At 47.1% G+C, this 20,295-nt stretch overlaps 2 protein-coding genes across 3 annotated transcripts in view; one reads left to right on the top strand and one right to left on the bottom strand.

The window, feature by feature from the left end:
• GEMIN5 (gem nuclear organelle associated protein 5) overlaps positions 1–4,455 on the bottom strand; it is a 48,882-nt gene extending 44,427 nt beyond the window's left edge. For both annotated transcript variants that reach the window (XM_084761144.1, XM_084761145.1), the window contains exons 1-3: positions 4,197–4,455; positions 3,276–3,436; positions 1,404–1,585 (exon numbers count right to left, since the gene is read on the bottom strand). In XM_084761144.1, the coding sequence (XP_084617270.1) occupies positions 1,404–1,585; positions 3,276–3,436; positions 4,197–4,362 (509 nt within the window). In that variant the 5' untranslated portion in view covers positions 4,363–4,455. The remainder of the gene's footprint in view (positions 1–1,403; positions 1,586–3,275; positions 3,437–4,196) is intronic.
• A 2,332-nt stretch (positions 4,456–6,787) lies between these two features.
• On the top strand, positions 6,788–17,371 carry MRPL22 (mitochondrial ribosomal protein L22). Its single transcript, XM_084761184.1, has 7 exons — positions 6,788–6,938; positions 7,022–7,070; positions 10,191–10,308; positions 12,654–12,719; positions 13,416–13,493; positions 14,462–14,531; positions 17,092–17,371. Exons 1-7 carry the CDS (start codon positions 6,911–6,913, stop codon positions 17,301–17,303), a joined length of 621 nt encoding a protein of 206 aa, XP_084617310.1. The 5' UTR covers positions 6,788–6,910; the 3' UTR covers positions 17,304–17,371.
• The last annotated feature ends 2,924 nt before the right edge of the window (positions 17,372–20,295 follow it).

Genomic DNA, 20,295 nt, shown 5'->3' with positions numbered 1-20,295 from the left:
GCTAGCTAATAAACATTTTTTCCCTTTTTGAAAAGCCATCATGCATTGCAGACTGGTCACAAATCCACTATGTACGAAGGATGATCCTCTATCTTCCTGCATTCACCTCCCAAGTGCTGGGGCCACAGGCACGAGCCAACGCGCCTGCTTTTTGCAGGGTTGGGACCTGAATGCAGGACTCTGCATGCTGGACAAGCACTCTGCCTGAGAGCCACATCCTCCGCACGATACCGCTTTCTGACTACAGATCGAACAAGAACTGTTACTCCATACACTAGAACTGTTTCTGTTCTAATTGTCAATCTATGAATTCAGCAGAAACTGAGAAATTCTAACAGCTTTTTAAAAAGTGAATTATTTCACTGGGCGTGGTGGCGCACACCCTTAATCCCAGCACTTAAGAGGCAGAGGTAGAGGCAGGAGGATCGCTATGAGTTCGAGGCCAGCCTAGTCTATAAAACAAGTCCAGGACAGCCAAGGCTACAGCCTGTCTCAAAAAACCAAAAATAAATAAATAAGTGAATTATTTTGGACATATTAAAAAATATCTACTGGGGGCTGGAGAGATGGCTCAGCAGTTAAAAGCACTGGCTGCGCTTCCAGAGGCTCTAAAGTCCCAGCATCCATAAGGCAGCTCATATCCATCTGTCACTCCAGTCCCAGAGGTTATGATGGCCTCTTCTAGTCTCCCAGGGCACTACAAACACACAGTGCACACACATGCACACATGCAGGCAAAATATCCATATAAAAAAAAGACAACAAACAAAACCCCAACCAACCAAAAACCCTTCAATCTTTAAGGATTAAAGAATCTACTACTTAGCTTAAAACAAAAACCAAAAACAACCACCAAAACAGCTTCCACCTACTCCTACCAAGCTTCTGCTTTGCTTTCCTAGAGGCAGCCAATGTTTCTGACTTAAAATCTAGCACCTCTAGCCTTTCTTTAGAAATGTTCCCAAGTAAGACACAAACTTATTTTGTACATCCAAAGGTTTCATAAATGGTTTCATGGAGCTGGCTTTCTCTGTCAGTCCTGTTTGTAAAGTAGCTGTCAGGATATTATGTCCCTAGTTCAGATATGTAAAGCAAAGTCATGTGACACTGTGGAATTAATGCCATATCCGAGGGTAGTCCGAGTTAGCCAACAGAAAAGACACTTCTAAAATTTGGAAGGTGGCTGAAAAAACTAGACAGGAAGAGGGGAAAAAAATAAAACATAGTATCATGGAAAGAGAGAGAATGGAAAAAAGTCTGGATCTAGATAGAGATCCCAGGAACATATGACACCCAGGGCTGCCATCTTCCTCTGAGGACGGAGGCACACAGGCAAGCAAATGAAAAGCAGGACCATTAATTAAGCGAAACCATCAGCAGGCGGCACAGGACTCAATACTCACCCAATGGCCACTAAATCTTCATGATGAGGTGAACAAGTAAGACAGAAAATGGTCCTGGGCTCCGGAAAGAGGTGCTGGCTGTCATTTCTGTTAAGCCAGTAACAGTAAACAACTCCTTTTTCATCCCCAGAGACTATTAAATCCTTAACTGTTGGAGACCAATGCAGCGCTGATATTGTGTGCTTCAAACAAAGCAAAGCCAGATGAGTCAATGCAGACTAATGCTAGGCACATTATAGGCACTTAAGAAATATGCTGTAACTACCTGTACAGCAATACAGTAAATCTAAAGTTAGAACTTTTTGTGTGTTTTTGAGACAGTCTCACTTTGTGGTTCAGCCTGGCCTGGTACTCAAGGTGGTCCTCCTGCCTCTGTCTCTTGAGTACTAGAATTGCAGCCACGCAACACTGTGCCAGGGGATAGGGGCACAGACATACACACACACTCCCTAGCTAGTATATATTTACTTTTAAGTACGTGCATGTGCAAGTGTGTGTGTGTGTGTGTGTGTGTGTGTGTGTATGGAGGCCAGAAGAGGGCACTGAATTCCCTGGAGCTGGAGTTGGTTATGGGTCACCCCACAAGGGTGATGGGAACCCAACTTGGGCCCTTTGGGTCAGACAGTAGAAAGCACTCTTAACCGATGAACCATCTCTCCAGCCCCTACGTTTTGTATTTATTGTGTTGGGGGAGAATATGGCAGAGCCGAGTGTGTGGAAGGCAGATGACTCCTTCAGGGAGCCAGTTCTCTCCTACTTTCATGTGGGTTCCAGACATTAAACTACTCAGGGGGCTGGAGAGATGGCTCAGCGGTGAAGAGCGCTTGCTGCTCTTGCAAAGCTTTGGTTCCCAGCACTCATCAGTAACTTCAGTTTTCACCTCTGCTCACCACCACATACACCAGGCATGTAGACAAAATACACACATATCAAGTAAAATTAATGAAACGAAATATCAAAGCTCAAGCTAAGTCATCAGGCTTACAAGGCAAGCACTCGGACCTGAAAGTCCAAGTCTCTATCTGCTTGCCGGGTGGGGCGGGGCGGGTTGGGGTGGGGTTATTTTATAGGACTCTCTTGACTCCGTTAGACTCTGCAGGCCCTGCTGTCAGTCACTGTTCCTCAGCTCTGTTGTTAAATTATGAAAGCAAGCTGGGCGTGGTGGCGCACGCCTTTAATCCCAGCACTTGGGAGGCAGAGGCGGGCAGATCGCTGTGAGTTCGAGGCCAGCCTGGTCTACAAAGTGAGTCCAGGACAGCCAAGGCTACACAGAGAAACCCTGTCTCGGAAAAAAAAAAATTATGAAAGCAGCCACAGACAAGAGTTAGTGGCTAGAGGGTAGAGATGGTTCACTAGTTAAAGGCATTGGCTGCTGTTCCAGAGCTGCTGGGTTCGATTCCCAGAGCTCACATGGCAGCTTTTGACCGTCTATAAAGGGATCTGAATGCCCTCTTCTGGTGCGCAGACATATGAAAGACTTAGTGACTAGATGTAGCCATACTTTAATATTACTTTCATAAATAGGTAGCACAGTTAACTTGTGGTGTCTTCTTTTTCTCTGTCCCCCCTTTCTCTCAGACAGGAGATCCTGTAGCCCAGGCTGGCCTTGAACTCCCAATAATTCTGCCTCCAGTTCCCAAGTACTATGATTTATAGGTGTGTACAATTTATGCAGTCCTGGGGACTGAGCCCTAGAGCTTTGAGTACGCTAGGCAAGCAGTCTACTGAGCTACACCCCCTACCCGAAACGCTTGCTTTCTAAACAAAAACATGCACTATAATAATTTTTTTTTTTAAGGTTTGAGAGACCTTCCAACATATCTTATAAACACATATTAAAACACTCTATGAGGACTCAGGCCAAACTGTTACCTGATGGAGCGCGTGCTCTGTCACTACAGCCTTAGTCTCTACATCCCAGATTTTCACAGTCCCATCATCTGAGCTGGTGGCACAGAGGTTGTTTTGCCCAAGGTGATGAGAAAAAGTGAAGCCAGATACTCTTTCAGTGTGTCCCACCAACTCTCCTATAACTGCAAGTGAAATCAGACTTGGTTAACCATTATCAAATTAGACAGCACAGCGCTGGATGAACAAGAAGTTGAATAGGCGTCACTTAACACACGTGGAACAAAAGCATCTTAGACTCATAACATAAATGCCAGGGGCCAGTGGTGCCTGTACCCAGGCTTATTTTCTTCGTGCCTCAGTATCTCATCTATAAAGCAATGTTCACGTCCTTTGTTGAGCCAAGTTCACAGGCTGAGGACCAGTCCTAGCCTTTCACGTCCACTGGTGAACATGAAAGCCCTATTTACTTGATCTTGCCATGGGTCATAAGGAATAGAGTTGGTATTTCGTATCGCAAGGCATAATGAAATCTTGGTTTTAGTTTGTTTCATTTCCTTTCGAGTCACGATCTTGCTATGGAGCCTTGGCAGGCCTGGAACTCATGTGGCCCTAGGCTGGCTTTGAACGCGCGGCAATCCTCCAGCCTCAGCCTCCCGAGTAGCTGGGATCACAGACAAGCATCACCGCATCTGGCACAAATTCAGCCTCATCCCATTCATCCTACAGAAAGTAGCATCCTGTAATTGCCCAGCGGGAGCAGGAACCGAGAACAGCCCCCTACTCCAGAGGTAGGAAGGCCAGGAGCGCGGTAAACGCCGGATCTAGCTTGGGCTAGCCCCTCCGAGTGTATGGAGCCCACGTGCGCCCGCGGCCGGAGCCGGCGACCTACAGACCCCCGGGGAGCGCGGCGGGAAGGACTGCGCCGGCCCGTGAGGGGCTCACCTCGAAACGGGGGCGCCCCTGGGCTCGCTCCCGCGCCCGGGCCCACGCGGACTAGGAAGACGGAGGTCCGCGCGGCGAAGCCAAAGATGCCTCCGGGCGCCGCGTCGCTGCAGCGCGCGCAGTACCAGTTGGGGGACGGCGGCAGCGTCCGCGGCTCTGGTTTCATCTCCGCGGCCGCCGAGGCTCAGCCGAGCAGCTCCGGTGCGGTGGTTCGCAACCGCGGCGTGTAGCGGAGGGGGCGGGACCGAGTTGAACCCCGCCCCCGAAGGTGGGCGCTACGGAGAGCGCCGAAGCCCAAGCCGCGCCAGTCGCTCGCGTGCGCTCCTGGGACTGAATTCTAGGCCCTAAGGTTAAACATTTTCCTTAATTAAGGGATAAGACTGGTGGAACCCGCCAACCAGCCACTGCGGGTTAATCCTCAGGGCAATTCAGTATCCCAAGCCCGTATATATATATTATATATTATATACAATTATATATATATGTATATATATAAAAAACTCTTTGGTAAACAGTACATTGCGGGGCACTTTTGCCAGGGAGGTGTTTTAAAGACAGTTGCTAAGAAGATATTTAACTAGCTCTGGCGTAAATCCCAACACTTGAGAAACTGAGGCGAGAGAATAGCCGTGAACTCCAGGGCAGTGTGAGAGCCTGTGACAAAGCCTATCAAAATAAATAAAACGAATCAAGATTTAGAAAGGGCAGGAAGAGTTTTTGCACTTAGGTGGGAATTCTGATTCCATGTTCTTAGTATTCAAAGATTAAAGAGCAGAGATTTGCCGTGCCTCCTCTGGCTGTTGGGAGTTCCAATGCTATGAAAGAGACCTGAGTGTGGTTAGTGACATGCGGTGGGGGGGGGGGGGGGAGTGGGAGGGTGCAGCATGTGCATTTCTTTACAACTCAACATGAGCGACTTGCCCCGCTTTTGCTGTACTTCCGTGTTGCCGGTTGCCCTCCTGCATGGGGCATATGAAAACTTGTGGTGTCTAACATTTATAGAGAGCCCTTACTTATGCCAGCACAGCCTGAGGACACCATTCAGAGTCACCAAGCCCCACGTTGATCACTAGTTCTGCCGGTAGCAGCTCAGGTCAGATTCGTCTCAGATGCTTTTCTCTGGATAATGCTTGCCTGGCCTTGCTGGAGCGCTGGACAAAATAAGATCTAGTAAAATGAAAGTATATTTGACGGCAGGTGCACACAACCTACTAGGTAATCTCTCAGTCAACCTAGAGGTTAGTAGAGGCAGGCTATTGTACATCATGTTTGAGACATCAGTCTTTATTATTTATGTGGACGTGTGAAGGTCAGAGGACAACTTTCCGGAGTTGGTTCTCTCCCTCCACAATATGGGGCCCGGAGACTGCACTGAGCTTCTCAGGCTTGGCAGAAAGGTCTTTAACCAGCTGAGCTGTCATCTCCCCTCCCCCCCCCCCAATTTGGTTATTCACTTTGTTTTGAGACAGTGTCTCATTACACAGCTCTGACTAGCCTAGAACTTGCTTCGTAGGTCGGACTGGTATTGAACTATCTTCCTGAGTGCTGGGATTGAAAGTGTGGGCCACCATGCAAGGCAATTTGATTTTCGAAAGTCTTCTCGGTAATGTCTACAAACTTGTGTAACTAGAGTGACCCTTCTTTCTTTCCTCTGTGTTTCTTTCTTTCTTTCTTTCTTTTTTCTTCTTTCGAGATAGGGTCTCACTATATAGTTCTGGAGGGCCTGGAATTTGCAGCCCGGGGTGACCTCAAACTTGTGATCCTTCCTGCGTCAGCTTCTCATATGCTGGGACTGCAAACATGGGCCACCGTGCCAGTCTTCCTTTTCTCTGAGACAGAGCCTGGCTTGTGCATCCGTGTGTCCCTGCACTCTTGACTCTTTACCCCCAGTCTCCTACATGCTGATGTTGCAGCTGGTGGTCCCCAAGGCCCACTGGGGACACAGTGTCATGAACCAGCCTGCCTCCATCTTAGGCTTAAAAGCCTTCTTATAGTAAAGACAAACTAGGTTCATTCTTCTTTATAACTAAAGCTCTGTTTCTCATGGATTTGGGTTATGTCCCGTCTGCGACCTTAACTACAAATGGTTCTGCACTGGCAGTTCCAGGAAAGGCAAGGATGGCTTTGCTCCCTCGTTAGGACCACTTTGCGATCATGTCTTTGTTTCAGGAGATCATTGTGACTAACTAATTATGCTTATGTTCTGCTCCTGTGACCCCCACCTATTTTGCCTCCCAAATCCCCTGTTTGGACTCCTAAAGCTATTAAAAACCTTGTCCTCCTTCCGTCCAGTGTTGCCTTCTCAAACGCCGCCGTCGTGGGAGGCAGCTCTTATATACGAATAAAAGAGCTTGCTTTAATCAATTGCTTGCTTTAATGAATTTGGCCATGATGATTTGACTCGGTAGCCTTTCTGCTGCTATCTATGGCCTCAAATCTTTGGGAATTAACCGGTCCCCCTGCTGTCTTCAGGGTGTTTATGAGGTGAGGCCACAATTTTTCTGAATCCAGGCGTATTTCCGGAAACTCACAGATTTTTCTGTCTTTATGAGGTCATTCACTCCAAAACAAGGCTGATTTGACCGGACTTTACGCTTGGCTCGCGCATTCTTGGTCTCCATGACAACGCACTCGGGGCGGGAGTGGCAGGCCTCGGACTGCGCGTGCGTGCAGTCAGCCGGCGTTTGAACTCCGGGGCTTCCGTAGGGCCAAACATGGCGGCCGCCGTGCTGCGAGAGTTGGGTAAGGCATAAAGGTTTCTTAGAATTTGGGCATGGGGGGGAGACTGTGAGAATCAGAGTTGACATCTCGTATTCGTGTTGCAGGCGCACTGTGGGTACCTAACCTGAGGATCTGGGCAACACAGACGCTGCGGTAAGTCTCCTGCCGGGGAGATTCTAGCACGCTGCGCCTCGGCTGCGTTCCTCGCTGGGCGCTTGTGTGCCAGGCTTGAGGCAGTGAAGGGCTGCACTGCCCGACGCTGCGATGAGACCCTGTGAGGACTCTTGCTCCCGAGGGCTCCAGTGTTTTCTGAACTAGAGCCTCTCGAGAAAAGCTTGTTTGTTTGAGTCTCTCTACATCAGTCAGGGTGACCTCCACTTCCCAATCATTGGCTGGGATCTCAGGCCATGCAATAGCCGTGCCAAGTAGCGTTCTGGTGTAGAAATTAAGGAATGCAGTTGAGTTAGCCCTGGCATGGAGCCATAAGGTACTTAGGACGTTTTGATTACATACTTGTAGACTAACTGCTTTACTTGGAGTAATATTTTAATTTAATTATGGGAGTTTGGTATTTACTTGGTTCAGTTTAAGACCCATTTCAGACTTGAAAATGTTGTGTGTATTAATAAAACCTTGTCATTATTAATTCATGGCATACTTAATTTACATATTTTTTTAATGTTTACTTATTTATTATTATGTACACAGTGCTCTGCCTACATGTACACTTGCGGGCCAGGAGAGGGCATCAGATCACATTACAGATGGTTGTGAGGCACCATGTGGTTTCTGGGAATTGAACTCAGGACCTCTGGAAAAGCAGCCAGTGCTCCTAACCTCTGAGCCATCTCTCCAGCCCTATATTATTTTCTTATACCTCTGGAAGAGCAGAAAGTGCTTTAAACAAAGATTTATTTATTTATTATATATACAGTGTTCTGCCTGCATGTATGCCTGCACACCAGAAGAGGGCATGAGATCACATTATAGATGGTTATAAGCCACCATGTGGTTGCTGGGAATTGAACTCAGGACCTCTGAAAGAGCAGCCAGTACTCTAACCTCTGAGCCATCTCTCCAACCCCCAAGCATTATATTTAATTTGCCAAATCTGTATTGAGGATTTGAGAAATTCAAGACACTGCTTCATGAGGAGATGTCAGACAGTATGTACCTCGAAGTGAAGAAATCTTGTTTATCACAGTGGCTTTCTAGAAGGATTGCAGTCAGAGCTGAGCAGCTCATGGTTCTGTCATCCTGTTGTGAGTGGTGATGTAAAACATCAGAGCCCATTGTAATGGTGCACACCTTTAATCCCAGCACTCAGGGAGGCAGAGGCAGGTGGATTGATGTGAGTTCTACAAAGCGAGTCTAGGACAAAGTGAATCCAGGACAGCCAGGGCTAAAAACCCCTGTCTTGAAAAACCCTAAACAAACAAACAAACAAAAAAAGCTAGAGGCCTTTTAAGAAATAAACCCATTCCTCTTTCAGATTTTTTGGGGGGGGGGGACAGAGGATTCAAGACAGGGTCTCTCTGTGTAGCCTTGGCTGTCCTAGACTCGCTTTGTAGACCAGGCTGGCCTCGAACTTAAAGTGATCCTCCTGCCTCTGCCTCCCGAGTGCTGGGATTAAAGGCATGAGTCACCACACCCTGCCCATTCCTCTTTCTTAAACAAATGAAAACCAAGGCCCACAGAAGTGACAGTGGTTTTAACTACGTAGAAATATAAACATCCATGATTCAACCGGAAAAGAAAACTTGGTTGGGTACTGTAAGATGCAGAGATCACAGGTGTATTTGGGAGGCAGGACAGAGGGCCTCGTTTTCAATAACACAGTCCATCAGTGCTGTGCTATGTTAGTCGGGGTGTGATGTGTTAATTTGTCATCTAACAACAACAGAATGGAGCTCATTTTACCTCTCATACTACATATAATTATATCTGAAACTTACTGAGAGTCCTGCCAGGCTAAGCATTTTACTAGCAATGTCTCATTTGTGCTAGTTCATTATGGCTTTAAATATATTTGATAGGTTTCAAGCCCCTGAAGCTGTTATCTTGACTGACGCTGTGGGGTTGTCCATAGGTGGCTTCCAAGTCCCCTGCGCTTCTGTGGTCTGTGCTGGCTTGCTTGGTTTGTGGTCTGGAAAACCATTTCTTGCCTGTCTTGTGACTTTCTGCTTAGGATCTTGTGACGAGCCATTTTCCTCCAGAAGTTGGGTTGTTATCAGTAGGAAATATTTCAAGGACATAATCTGAGGACTAGGGTACTCATCGCTTTCAGACGGGTCACTGTTTCTAGGCTTAATTTAGTATAGGGCACGTCAGTCCTCCTCTTACCTAGGTATTTGCTGGCTCCCACACCAAGACTCTGAGCTGTCAGTGACAATGAGAAAGAGATAGAATTATAAACAAAAGAAGGATATAATCATGGAGAGATGGCTCAGTGTTATAGCCCTGGTTGCTCTTCCAGACAACCTGGGTCTAATTCCCAAAACCACAAGTTGGCTGACAACTGTCTGTAACTCCAATTCCAGGACATCTATTGCCCTCTTGTGGCCTCTGAGGGTATTGCATATACATGGTGCAGACACACAGGTAAAATACCCATACACAGAGAATAAGAGTAAAGACTGGGCCTGTGGCACACACCTTTAACCCCAGCACTCGGGAGGCAGAGGCAGGTGGATCTCTGTGAGTTTGAGGCCAGCCTGGTCTACAAAGAGAGTCCAGGATAGCCAATACCTTTCCATACGGTGGCACACAAATTCATAGTGAGTTCCAGGACAGCCTGACTTACATAGTGAGGGCCTGTCTCCAGTCCACCCCCTCCCCCCTAAAAAAAGAGGTTACCCAGAACCGCTCTGAACGGCTCTGCAGTCTTTCCTGTGCTTTAGTTTTATATTGTCCTCTAGTTGTCTTATTTATTTGCCTTGCGTATGTAACAAAGTTGGGTAACTGCACAGGTCAGATAAAGGTTCAGTCCCTTGGATCGTCTTTCAGTCTTTCCTTAGGACTAAACTGACTCAGCGTAGAGAGTCATCACCCACCGATCAGTCCGGGCAGAGTGTGGGTTAATGCTCACCATTTGGCCTACACGAGTCACTAGCAGTCACTCTTAGCCTCCATTACACCAGCCCTGTAGTGTCTAGGTAAAGCATTCTCCCTGCTCGTGAACTTCCAGTGGAGAGCGTGATGTTGTCGAGATGGTAGCAGTGTGGTTCCCGGGAATGCCAAGTTTCTGCTGTCTTACGGCTTCTTTCCTTTCAGAGTTTTGCCCCAGTCATGTATCCACACAAGTGCTTCTCTTGACATTTCTCGAAAATGGGAGAAGAAGAATAGGATTGTTTACCCGCCTCAACTGCCTGGCGAACCGCGGAGACCAGCAGTAAGTTCGTGGGTAGAAATAATCTGTTTGGTTTGTTTTTGTTTTGTTTTGTTTTGTTTCTGAGACAGGGTCTCTATATAACCTTGGCTGTCCTGGACTCGCTTTGTAGACCAGGCTGGCCTCGAACTCATAGCAATCCGCCTGCCTCTGCCTCCCGGGTGCTGCAATTAAAGGCGTGCGCCACCACATTCAGCATGCAGTACAGGCTGGTACTGATTTCAATGCTTAGCCCAGGCTGGCTTTGAACTCACAGAAATCTGCCTGCTTTTGCCTCCCAAGTGCTGGCGTTGAAGGTGTGCACCACCAGGCCCAGCCTGACCAGTGCTCCTGTTCTTCTTTGTCCAGCAGTGAGTTTTTTATTCCATGTTAAAGGGGAATTGTGCAGTAATCTACACGTTCTAATGAACTGACCTAACTGTACTAGGTTGCCTCTGTGTCTTAGATTACCTGTGCTGTGGCTTATTTGCTTGTTTTTTTTCGGCCTCCTGAACTGACCTAAGGGCTTGAGATGCTGATTTTTGACTGTATGAGGCTTGTTAGTGGCAGATGACAATGATGATGAGGATGATGATGATGATGATGATGATGATGATGCTTTTTACATGATACAGAACCCATGTGTACCTGGTGGTTCTCACTATATAGACCAGGTTGGCTTTAAACTCACAAAGATCTGCCTACCTCTGTATCCTGAGTGCGGCTGATAGATTATTGACTATGAAGCATAATGAGTTGGCAAGAGTTCCCTGAGCCATTATGTATCTGAAGTTAGGCACAATTACATTTTTCTTTACTATAATATATAAACTTCAGGGTTGTATTGAATCATTGGATGCCTACCAAAGATATATCTTATTCTTAGCTGCTCAGTAATGATATCACTACGTTACATACTTGAAGCTGGCAGAGAGCACTCTAGCCTGAGATATAAAGCCACCTCGAGCTTGAAGTGAATTTATGACGGCATACACACACATCTGCTAAAAGGGTGAGCAACGACATGTGAGCACGACTGCATTCAGCGTTGCAATGCTGGGGCTCAAGCCCAGGGCGGGGCGAGCATTCTAACAACTGAGCCACAACTCCAGCCATCTAATTAAAACAATTTTGAGTTAAAAACATTTTTTAAAGTGGTAGTAGGGCTAATAGTGGGAAGAAGGTGGACTTTGGAGTCTGCGGAGAGCTTTAGGAGTGCCTTAGGGTGAAGAGACACCATGACCATGACAGCTCTTTTGTTGTTGTTTTGTTTTGTTTTCCACCCATAACAACTCTCATAAAGGAAAGCATTTCACTGGTCCTGGCTTACAGTTCAGAGGTTTGGTCTCTTGTTGTCATGGTGGGCAGCATGGCTGCATGCAGACAGACGTGGTGCTGAACAGGTAGCTGTGAGCTCTGCATCCAGATGGGTAGATAGCAGGAAGAGAGTGAGACACTGGGCCTGGCTTGCGCTCCTGCAACCTCAAAGCCTAGTGACATCCAGCAAGACCACCCCGACTCTAACAAGGCCACGAGGTGTCCTAATCCTTTTGAATAATGACACTCCCTGCCAGCCTATGGGGGCCATTTCATTCAGACCAGCACAGGAGGCACGCGGCGTGCTAGCCCTGGATCCCTCCCATGCCTGCCTTCTCCCTCTGCTCATAGCTTCTCAGGTCTTGAGCAAACCACTTGGTTTGTCACTTTCAGTTTACGAAAGGTGGCTCCTCCTCCCAACTCAACTTACTAAAAAGTGCTTTGTGGACTGTGAGTTGTTAAATATCTTCTACTTGATTAAAACATTTTTTTAGTTTCAGGGTCAGAGTGGTAGCTCACTGATTAAGAACACTTACTGGAGCTGGGTGGTGGTGGCGCACGCCTTTAATCACAGCTCTTGGGAGGCAGAGGCAGGCAGTTCGCTGTGAGTTCGAGGCCAGCCTGGTCTACAAAGAGAGTCAAGGCCAGCCAAGGCCACACAGAAAAACCCTGTCTTGAAAAAAGTCAAAAACAGAACACTTACTGTTCCTGTAGAGGACCTGAGTTCAATTCCCATCACCCACATGTAACCCCAGTTCCGGGGGAGCTGATGCCTTCTTCTGACTTCCAAGGGCGCTAGGCATGCACCTGATCCACATATATAAACCCAGGCAAAACATTTGTATACATAAAGTAAAAAATTATAGTATTTATTTCTTCCTTACTAATCTTTTAACATAGTGAGACTTTGAAAAAAAGCAAATGTATCTAAAAAGTCTCTTTGTAGTGTTTTATTTCCTGTGTCATTGTGCACGGAGTATAGGAACTAATAGCTGTGTCACTGTCATTTTGATAAACCTGCTATAACATGTTTTTTTTCTCCTACTTGGAAGGAAATTTACCATTGTCGGAGGCAAATAAAATACAGCAAGGACAAGATGTGGTATCTGGCAAAACTGGTAAGCTGACATGACTGCTCTCACTTGGTACCCAGGCAGAGCAGCTGTGGTTCCCCCTGAAGACTTGAAGATGAGTGGTTACTATCCAATTTTCCCGAAAAGTAGGGAATGTTGTTGTGTGTTCAGTGACCAGCAGGTCATCTAGAGACTAAGTCATATTGGAAATACACACTTGAAGCAAGGGCGCAGAATTGGCGACAGCCAGAGCACCCAGGGCGCTTGCTGCTCACCTGTCATAGTTTTAGTGTTGTGGTACAGTAGGTTCATGTGCTTCTCCTGGTGAAGAGGAGCGGGAGAACCCAGGGCACTGGCTCGCTCGCTCTCCTGTACAAACAGGCTCAGCCCCAGGACACTGCTGTTCTCATGTAGTCTCCTCGGTGAGGAGGAGAGAGAAGTGTAGCAGATGCAGAATCATTTGTTCCATGTGAGGAGGAGGAGGAGGGTGGTGGCATCAGCCTGTCTCTCAGGCACATCTGCCTTCTGAAACTGCTGTACATAAACTGTTGCTTTATGCTTGCAGCATTTCAGTTTGATTTTAATTAAAAGATAGGATTCCTTTCAACCCTCTCTTTTATATTTTGCTTGGGTTTAACTCAAAGTTTCTAGAATTCTACTGACAGTGTGAGGCTCTTGCTGTCGTTGGACGGGAACATCGCTTTTGAGAAGGAGTTTGTTCATTCACCTCTCCTCCTTCAGATACGAGGCATGTCCATCGATCAAGCTTTGGCTCAGTTGGAGTTCAATGATAAAAAGGGGGCTGAAATAATTAAAGAGGTAAGACTTGGTGGCTGGGAGGGATGGACGTGCAGCCATCTTTAACCATCTTTAAGCTTAAATCCTGGGTTCCTGAAATTTGTGGTGTAAATGTATTCTTTTTTTTAATGAGATACAGATTTAGTGCTCCCAGTTTTTATTAAATTCCGTAAGTCCTTTATTCCTCAGAAATGGTACTTTTCATATAATTTTCCTCAGGTTCTTTTTTTAATTGTTGATGGAATGATTAGAATCCTTTTAAAAACATGACTTGGGCTTTATTTAGGAGTAACGCTGAAGGTTAAACTCAAGAGAGCCAGGGAGGCGCTCCACCGCTAAGCTGCACTTCCAGCACAGACTTGGCATGGCGTTTGTTTTTGTTTTTTAAAAGAGTCCATTTTGAGGGCTGAGGAGCCACCTTCCACATTGACAGCTTATGATTTTATGTGAGTAATTAAATCGAAGAAGCCTGGCATGGCACCCTGGAGACCGGGAAGCGTGTTGTCTCTTGTGGTCACGGCTTTATATTTGCACATAGGTGGGCCCTCGGGTCGCCAGCACCTCACCAGGGACATACTAATGTGCTAGGCGCGTGGCTGGAGTCCTGACTCAGACTCAGTGTTCCTTGCCATCGGCATGGCCTGGGGTGTGGGCTCTCTTCCCTTCCCTTACAGAGCCTGCAAGGCTCAGCAGGCTGCATGGTGGGGCCGCTGTTGGTTCTGAGGAAGGCTGGGTGTGGTTACACACGCCTTTAATCCCAGCACTCTTGGGGGACAGAGGCAGGCCAATCTCGGGGAGTTCTAAGGCAGCCAGAGCTACATAGTGAGACCTGTCTCAAAAAACAAAATAAAACCTACAAATAAATAAATAAAATGTTTACTGTGAGTTGTAGGTTTGATTTGGTTCATTTTCAGTAATAAAAGATGAGCTGTTTAATCCCACTGTGGGGAAGAAGGAGCTGTGTGAGCCGGCCTTCCTTGTTGTTTTAGGTTCTTCTAGAAGCACAAGACATGGCCGTGAGGGACCATAACGTGGAATTCAGATCCAACTTATATATCGGTAAGACTTCCTCCATCTTCCACACCGAGCATGTCTTTCACTTGATGCCAGATTTGGTGAAAATGGTCTCTAGCGTCTGACACTTAAGCCAGTCGCCTGCTCTGGCGAAGACCTTCTTCAGGCCTCAGCACTTCAGTGCTTACCTGTCACGCGTGATGAGTACGCTGCCTTCTCACCACCTCTTCTGAGTGGGGCCGAGGCCATGAATTCTCTCACCAGTGCTTACTACACATGGATTTTAGAACTGGCTCACACTGCCACCCTTTAGTCACAATTAAACTGAGAATGACCACAAATTATCTAAAAGATGGATTAAAGATACAGACCTTTAGTACCAGCACCTAGCAGGCAGAGCTGGGCAGCTCTCTTAGTTCAAGACCAGTCTGGTCTGTATAGCAAGTTCCAACACAGCCAGGGCTGCTTCAACTGTGAGGTTGTGGGGAGAAAAGATAGATGAATTGTCAAGTGGAAAGTGAGTAAGGCATCACATATAAACTTTAAGGGTCATTTTGTGGTGTGCCACACTTGTGCCTCTATTGTTTTTAAATGATCTATATGGCCTAATAATTGCTATTACTTAAGTATTACTCGTATGGCTAATAATCTGTGTTATCAGTAGGGCCTAATAATTGTTTATTATCAGGCCTATAATTATTATTACTTCAGTGTAACTGGGTAGCAATCAATTAAGACACAGATACTCGTTATATTTTAAAATAGCCTTAGTTAACCTGAGGCAGGGCAGATATCAATCTTTTAAACTACCTCCCAGAGTGGGGCAGGTATGTGATACCTGCCCTAATCCCATGCCATCTGCTTTTAATAACTTCTACCAAGCTACCTCCCATCCATAATCCCAAATACTTGCTCATGTTCTTCGTCTGGGCCGAATCTCCATCTACGCCGGCCATGTGTTTCTCCTCCATCTAACCCGTGATGGCAAGGCCTCTTTCCTTCTCCATGGTGGTCTTCCTTCTCCTTCCCAGGATTCCTCTCTCCTTACCTACCTCCAAGTCTGGGAACCTTAGCCACACCTCTGTCCTCTGCCCTGCCCAGGTAGGATGGCTTTTTATTAATTAGCATCAAAATATATCAGACCATCCCCCAACATGCCTCTGTCCTAAGAGTGACTGACATGGAGCCCTCTAGCAATCAGGCTGAGAGACCTACTCGTTCTACAAAAGAGAGAAACACAGACAGACCAGAACTGCTGAATCATCCAGTTAATGAATGGGCAAATGAATCACACAGTTCTTAAGAGAAAAATATAAAATACATGAAAAAAAGGTTCCACACCGTCTGCCAGGGTGGGCAGTGAGAGCCTTAGCCACTCTTGGTGGGAATGTGAGCTGTGGAGCCACCATGGAAACCAATATGAAGAGCCATCAAAAACAGAAAACAGAGCCGGGCGTGGTGGCGCACGCCTTTAATCCCAGCACTTGGGAGGCAGAGGCAGGCGGATCGCTGTGAGTTCGAGGCCAGCCTGGTCTACAAAGCAAGTCCAGGATAGCCAAGGCTACACAGAGAAACCCTGTCTCAAAAAACAAAAAAACAAAAAAACAAAAAAAAAACCAGAAAACAGACCGCCCACCCAGTGCAGCTGCACTGCTCCTGAGCACACACCCAAAGGACTGAGTCAGCATGCCATAGCCATCTGCACACCCATGTCACTGGGGCACTCTTCAGAATATTCCAGGTAGAACACATTCACAGGCCACAGCACCATCACTTACCTGTGGATCACAAGACGGTTCGGCTGAGTCACATCTCTGCACATTTATGTGGATTCCAAGGGCAGATTCGTGTCAGTGGTAGGTGGCGTATGTAGGGAGCCGTTTCCAGTCCCGTTCCTGCCTCCTTTCCCTCGGTGTTGGGGATGGGAGTTTCCTCTGCCTGCAGGACTGTCGTCTGACCCCCATGCTCATCTCTCCGCGTGTGTATGTGTGTGCCTCCTAAACACGCTAGTGTCAGTGTGCCCCTTTGTCTTCCTAAGCCAGCTGAGTGTGCTCACATCAGGTGTGTTTGCTGCCGTCTGACAGGAATGGATGGAGGGTGGTTCTGGTCCCAAGTTTCTCTTCCTCGGCGTGGACTCTTATTTTTATTTCTAAGATTTAGTCTCATGTAGCTGAGACTGGCCTCACGCTTGCTTACTTAGGGCTGACCTTGAAATCCTGCTCCCCCTGCCTCTGCCTCCTGGGTTACAGGCACCAGCACCATGCCTCGCTTCAGGGATGAGTCTTGGGATTCCTGATGGGAATTCACCACCACTATCCCATCAGTCTGTGTCACCTTAGTCAGATTTGTTTAGTTCATGACACTTGTCATTAGCTGAAGTTATTACTGTATTTTGTCTTTCTCTCCAGCACAAGCTGAGTGGCAGCGGGGTCTGTGCTTCTCCAGCAGTGCGTGGTTGCTAGGGAGTGCTTGAGATGCCGGAGGGCTAGCCAACTAGCCAGCACTCTGAGGGTCTAGTGAAAGATGGGTCAGGACCTGCTCGGCGGGCGGATGCAGTCCTGAGGAGAGCAGGCACTTCCCATAATTCTGTTTCCTCCCTCTGTAGCTGAGTCTACCTCAGGTCGAGGGCAGTGCCTAAAGCGCATCCGTTACCATGGCCGAGGTCGCTTTGGCATCATGGAGAAGGTCTATTGCCACTATTTTGTGAAGCTGGTGGAAGGACCCCCACCTCCCCCAGAAGCGCCCAAGACAGCGGTCGACCACGCCAAGGAGTATATTCAGCAGCTGCGCAGCCGGACCATCATCCACACTCTGTGACAGTCATTCTGGCTCCTCAGTGTATATAATTTACATTTATTTTAAAAAGTAAAAACAAATGATTTTTATGCGTGTTCGTTGAATTATTGGAGTGCAGTGTATAAAGGTTGTGTGTATGTGTGTGTGCATGTGCACGTGCACATTTATCCCTATGTCCATGTACAGGGACCAGAGGATGTTTTGGTTTTATTTCTCAAGATGAAGAGGACTTGACCTAACCTTCCTTAGCATTGCATTCTAAAAGTAGACAGCAGGTGGCGCACTCCTCATGGCAGAAGTCAGATATCTCAAAGATCTCTTCGTCCCTCCCACTCTATGCAGAATGGCATTGGCATTTTAATGTGGATTGCTTGAATCTGTGTGTTACTCATTATAGTAAGAACACTAACCAAATCCTCAGTTCCAGGCTCTCCCTTTTTTGTGTTTTTTGTTTTTCGAGACAGGGTTTCTCTGTGTAGCTCTGGCTGTCTTGGAATTCACCACACTTCCTAATCCTAATCAACTAGCTGGGGCTCAAATATTGTAATATATGAACCTGTGGGGCCATTCTTACTCAAACTACCACAGTTTCTTTTTAAATTTGTATTATTTTTAATTACATTATGATTATTATATTATTTTTTAATTTTATTATTTTATGTGTGTGGATATTTTGCCTATATATGTGTCTGTGCACCATGTGTGTGCAGTGCTGGTAGAGGTCAGGAGACGGCTTCAGATTCCCTAGAACCGCAGTTACAGATGGTTGGGAGCTGCCATGTGGGTGCTGGGAATTGAACCCAGGGCCTCTGGAAGGAGCAGGTAGTGCTCTTAGCTGCTGTGCCATCTCTCCAACCTGCACACATATTCTTGACAAAGGCGCCAGAAACAAGGAGAAATGACAGATAAGGTGTGGTGCTAGGGAAACTGGGTGAGCACGCACAGAAGAATAAAATGTCTGTCTCTCAGCCTGGGCAAAAGGCAACTCGGAATGGATCACAGTCCCAAGTGCAGTCAGAAATGAGGAGTAAGGGAAACCAATGTTCAAGACGTTGGTAAAGAAGAGCCTCTGTCAGGTAACAGTATCCAAACAGCGGAGGGCTGTGGTAGTTTGAGAGCAGAACCCCTAGTGAGACAGGATAACCCACATCCACAGAGAATGCAAGGGGATCCTGTTTGAGCCACAGAGGTGGCACATGCCTTTAATCCCAGCACTCAGGAGGCAGAGCCAAGTGGGTCTCTGTGAGTTTGAGGCCAGCCTGAATAGCCCTTTATGAAAAAGGAAATATCAGTAGCTCAAAGGTAGCTGAGAGCCAGTGTGGTGAGGAGCACCCTTGGGTCTAGCCCTGTCACTCCTGGGGAGACACACAAGGGGTGTCTGGACAAAGTTGACGCAGCAGTTAGCACCTGCAGGCAAGAGGAGACAGCTTTTCACATAGGAAGGCACGAAAGACCCCTGTTTACAGCAAAATGGGTGGAAACAGAAGACCCTGTGTTTAGTCACAAGAGACTGTGACAGTGTGCTTTCTCACAGAGGAAACTAAATGAGGTATTGAAAGTGGTCTCAGGTGGGGTGGGGTCTGGGAAGGGCAGGCTGGGTGCACTGGCAGGCAGCACACATGCTGGCAGTAAGTGTGGAAAGGCCGAATTGAGCGCTGGGCAAATGAAGGCAAAAAGGCAGTGGGGCTAAATAAATATCCAAGATATTGTGCACATGCAGGCCCTGTCGTGGAACCATGTGTGTAGTTAGAATATGCTAATGTATTTTACAGGAAAATGTACAGTCAGTGTGTCAATAAAATGAGAAAAAAATCAAATTCTTTTGAAAGAATCTCAATGGTACTCCATGGTGAAGTAAAAAAGTGCAAGGCTGTGGGCAGCTGGGTGGGTGCTGAGCTGCTTAGGGCAGGGAGCACCATGCACGGGTGCTGGGCGGCAGACCTCAGAGCTGTGAGGCCTTCCTAGTCCTTCCATGCTCTCATTTCCCACAGCTGGTTTTAGATGCATTCTCTGGGTCAGTAGGAAGTCTGGTCAGGAAGAGGGAGATGACTTTAGGAATTTCACAGGAGGTTGATTTGTTGGTGGTGGGATAAATACCACAAAAGGGAACCGGAAGACATGTACAAATTAGAAAGTCAGGAAACCGCTGCCGCTTCTTAGATAACAAGTGAAAAGAAAGACCTAGCAGAGCCGAGTGCTTGGGGCTCCCTGCCAAAAGCTAGAGGCAGGAAGACCCTTTCTGTGGTGCTAGGGCTCTCCTCAGGCCTCCAGGGTGAGCTGGCCACTCCTGAGACAGTGAGACCGCCTGGCCTTGTGCGAAGACGGCAGCTTCCTCACTAAAAGGGGTTTTTATAATTTCAAAGTTGTTTTCGGAGAGTTCCCTGTTTCATCTTCAGGTTTGCCAGCACACATCGATGTGAACTATTTCCTTCTGTCCTTTCAATAATCAGAATTATGCAACATGCCCCGCCCCCAAAGACACCCACCTTCTCATCCCTAGAACACTGAGCGTGCTAGGAAAATGCTAGGTGACAACGGGGAAAAAATACCGCTTTGCTGGCTTGGAAGAGGGCCAAGGAATCTGAGAAACTTCTAGAACTAGCAACACAGAAACCTTCCCCTATGATCTCTAGAAAATAAAACAGCAGATGTCTGTCCCTCTGACGGTCTTTCCCCCCCCCCCCCCTTCTAGACCAGCCCTATGTGTCCTCTTTACAATAAAACTTAAGTTGTAAATCTAGCACTTTTCTGAGTACTGGGACCTATTCTAGCAAATTGCCTGAGCAAACGTTTGTTTTGTTTTGTTTTGTTTTTTCTTCCTATGTGGGACCTCAAGGTTTTCGGAGCCTATAGCGAGTTAATGAAGAGACTCAAAGAGCTTCAGAAGTCGGCTTGCAGGACAGGGTGTGGCCCATAGGGAGTTAATGAGGTGACTCAGAGAGCTTCAGAAGTCTGCTCGCAGGACAGGGTATGGAAAGTAAACACATTGTTACATCATCTCCATGGAGGTTAG

Source organism: Acomys minous (assembly GCF_964271855.1).
Source record: "Acomys minous genome assembly, chromosome: 16".
NCBI lineage: Eukaryota > Metazoa > Chordata > Mammalia > Rodentia > Muridae > Acomys > Acomys minous.
The sequence above is the reverse complement of the archived record's forward strand: the minus strand, read 5'-3'. Positions and strand labels throughout refer to the sequence as shown.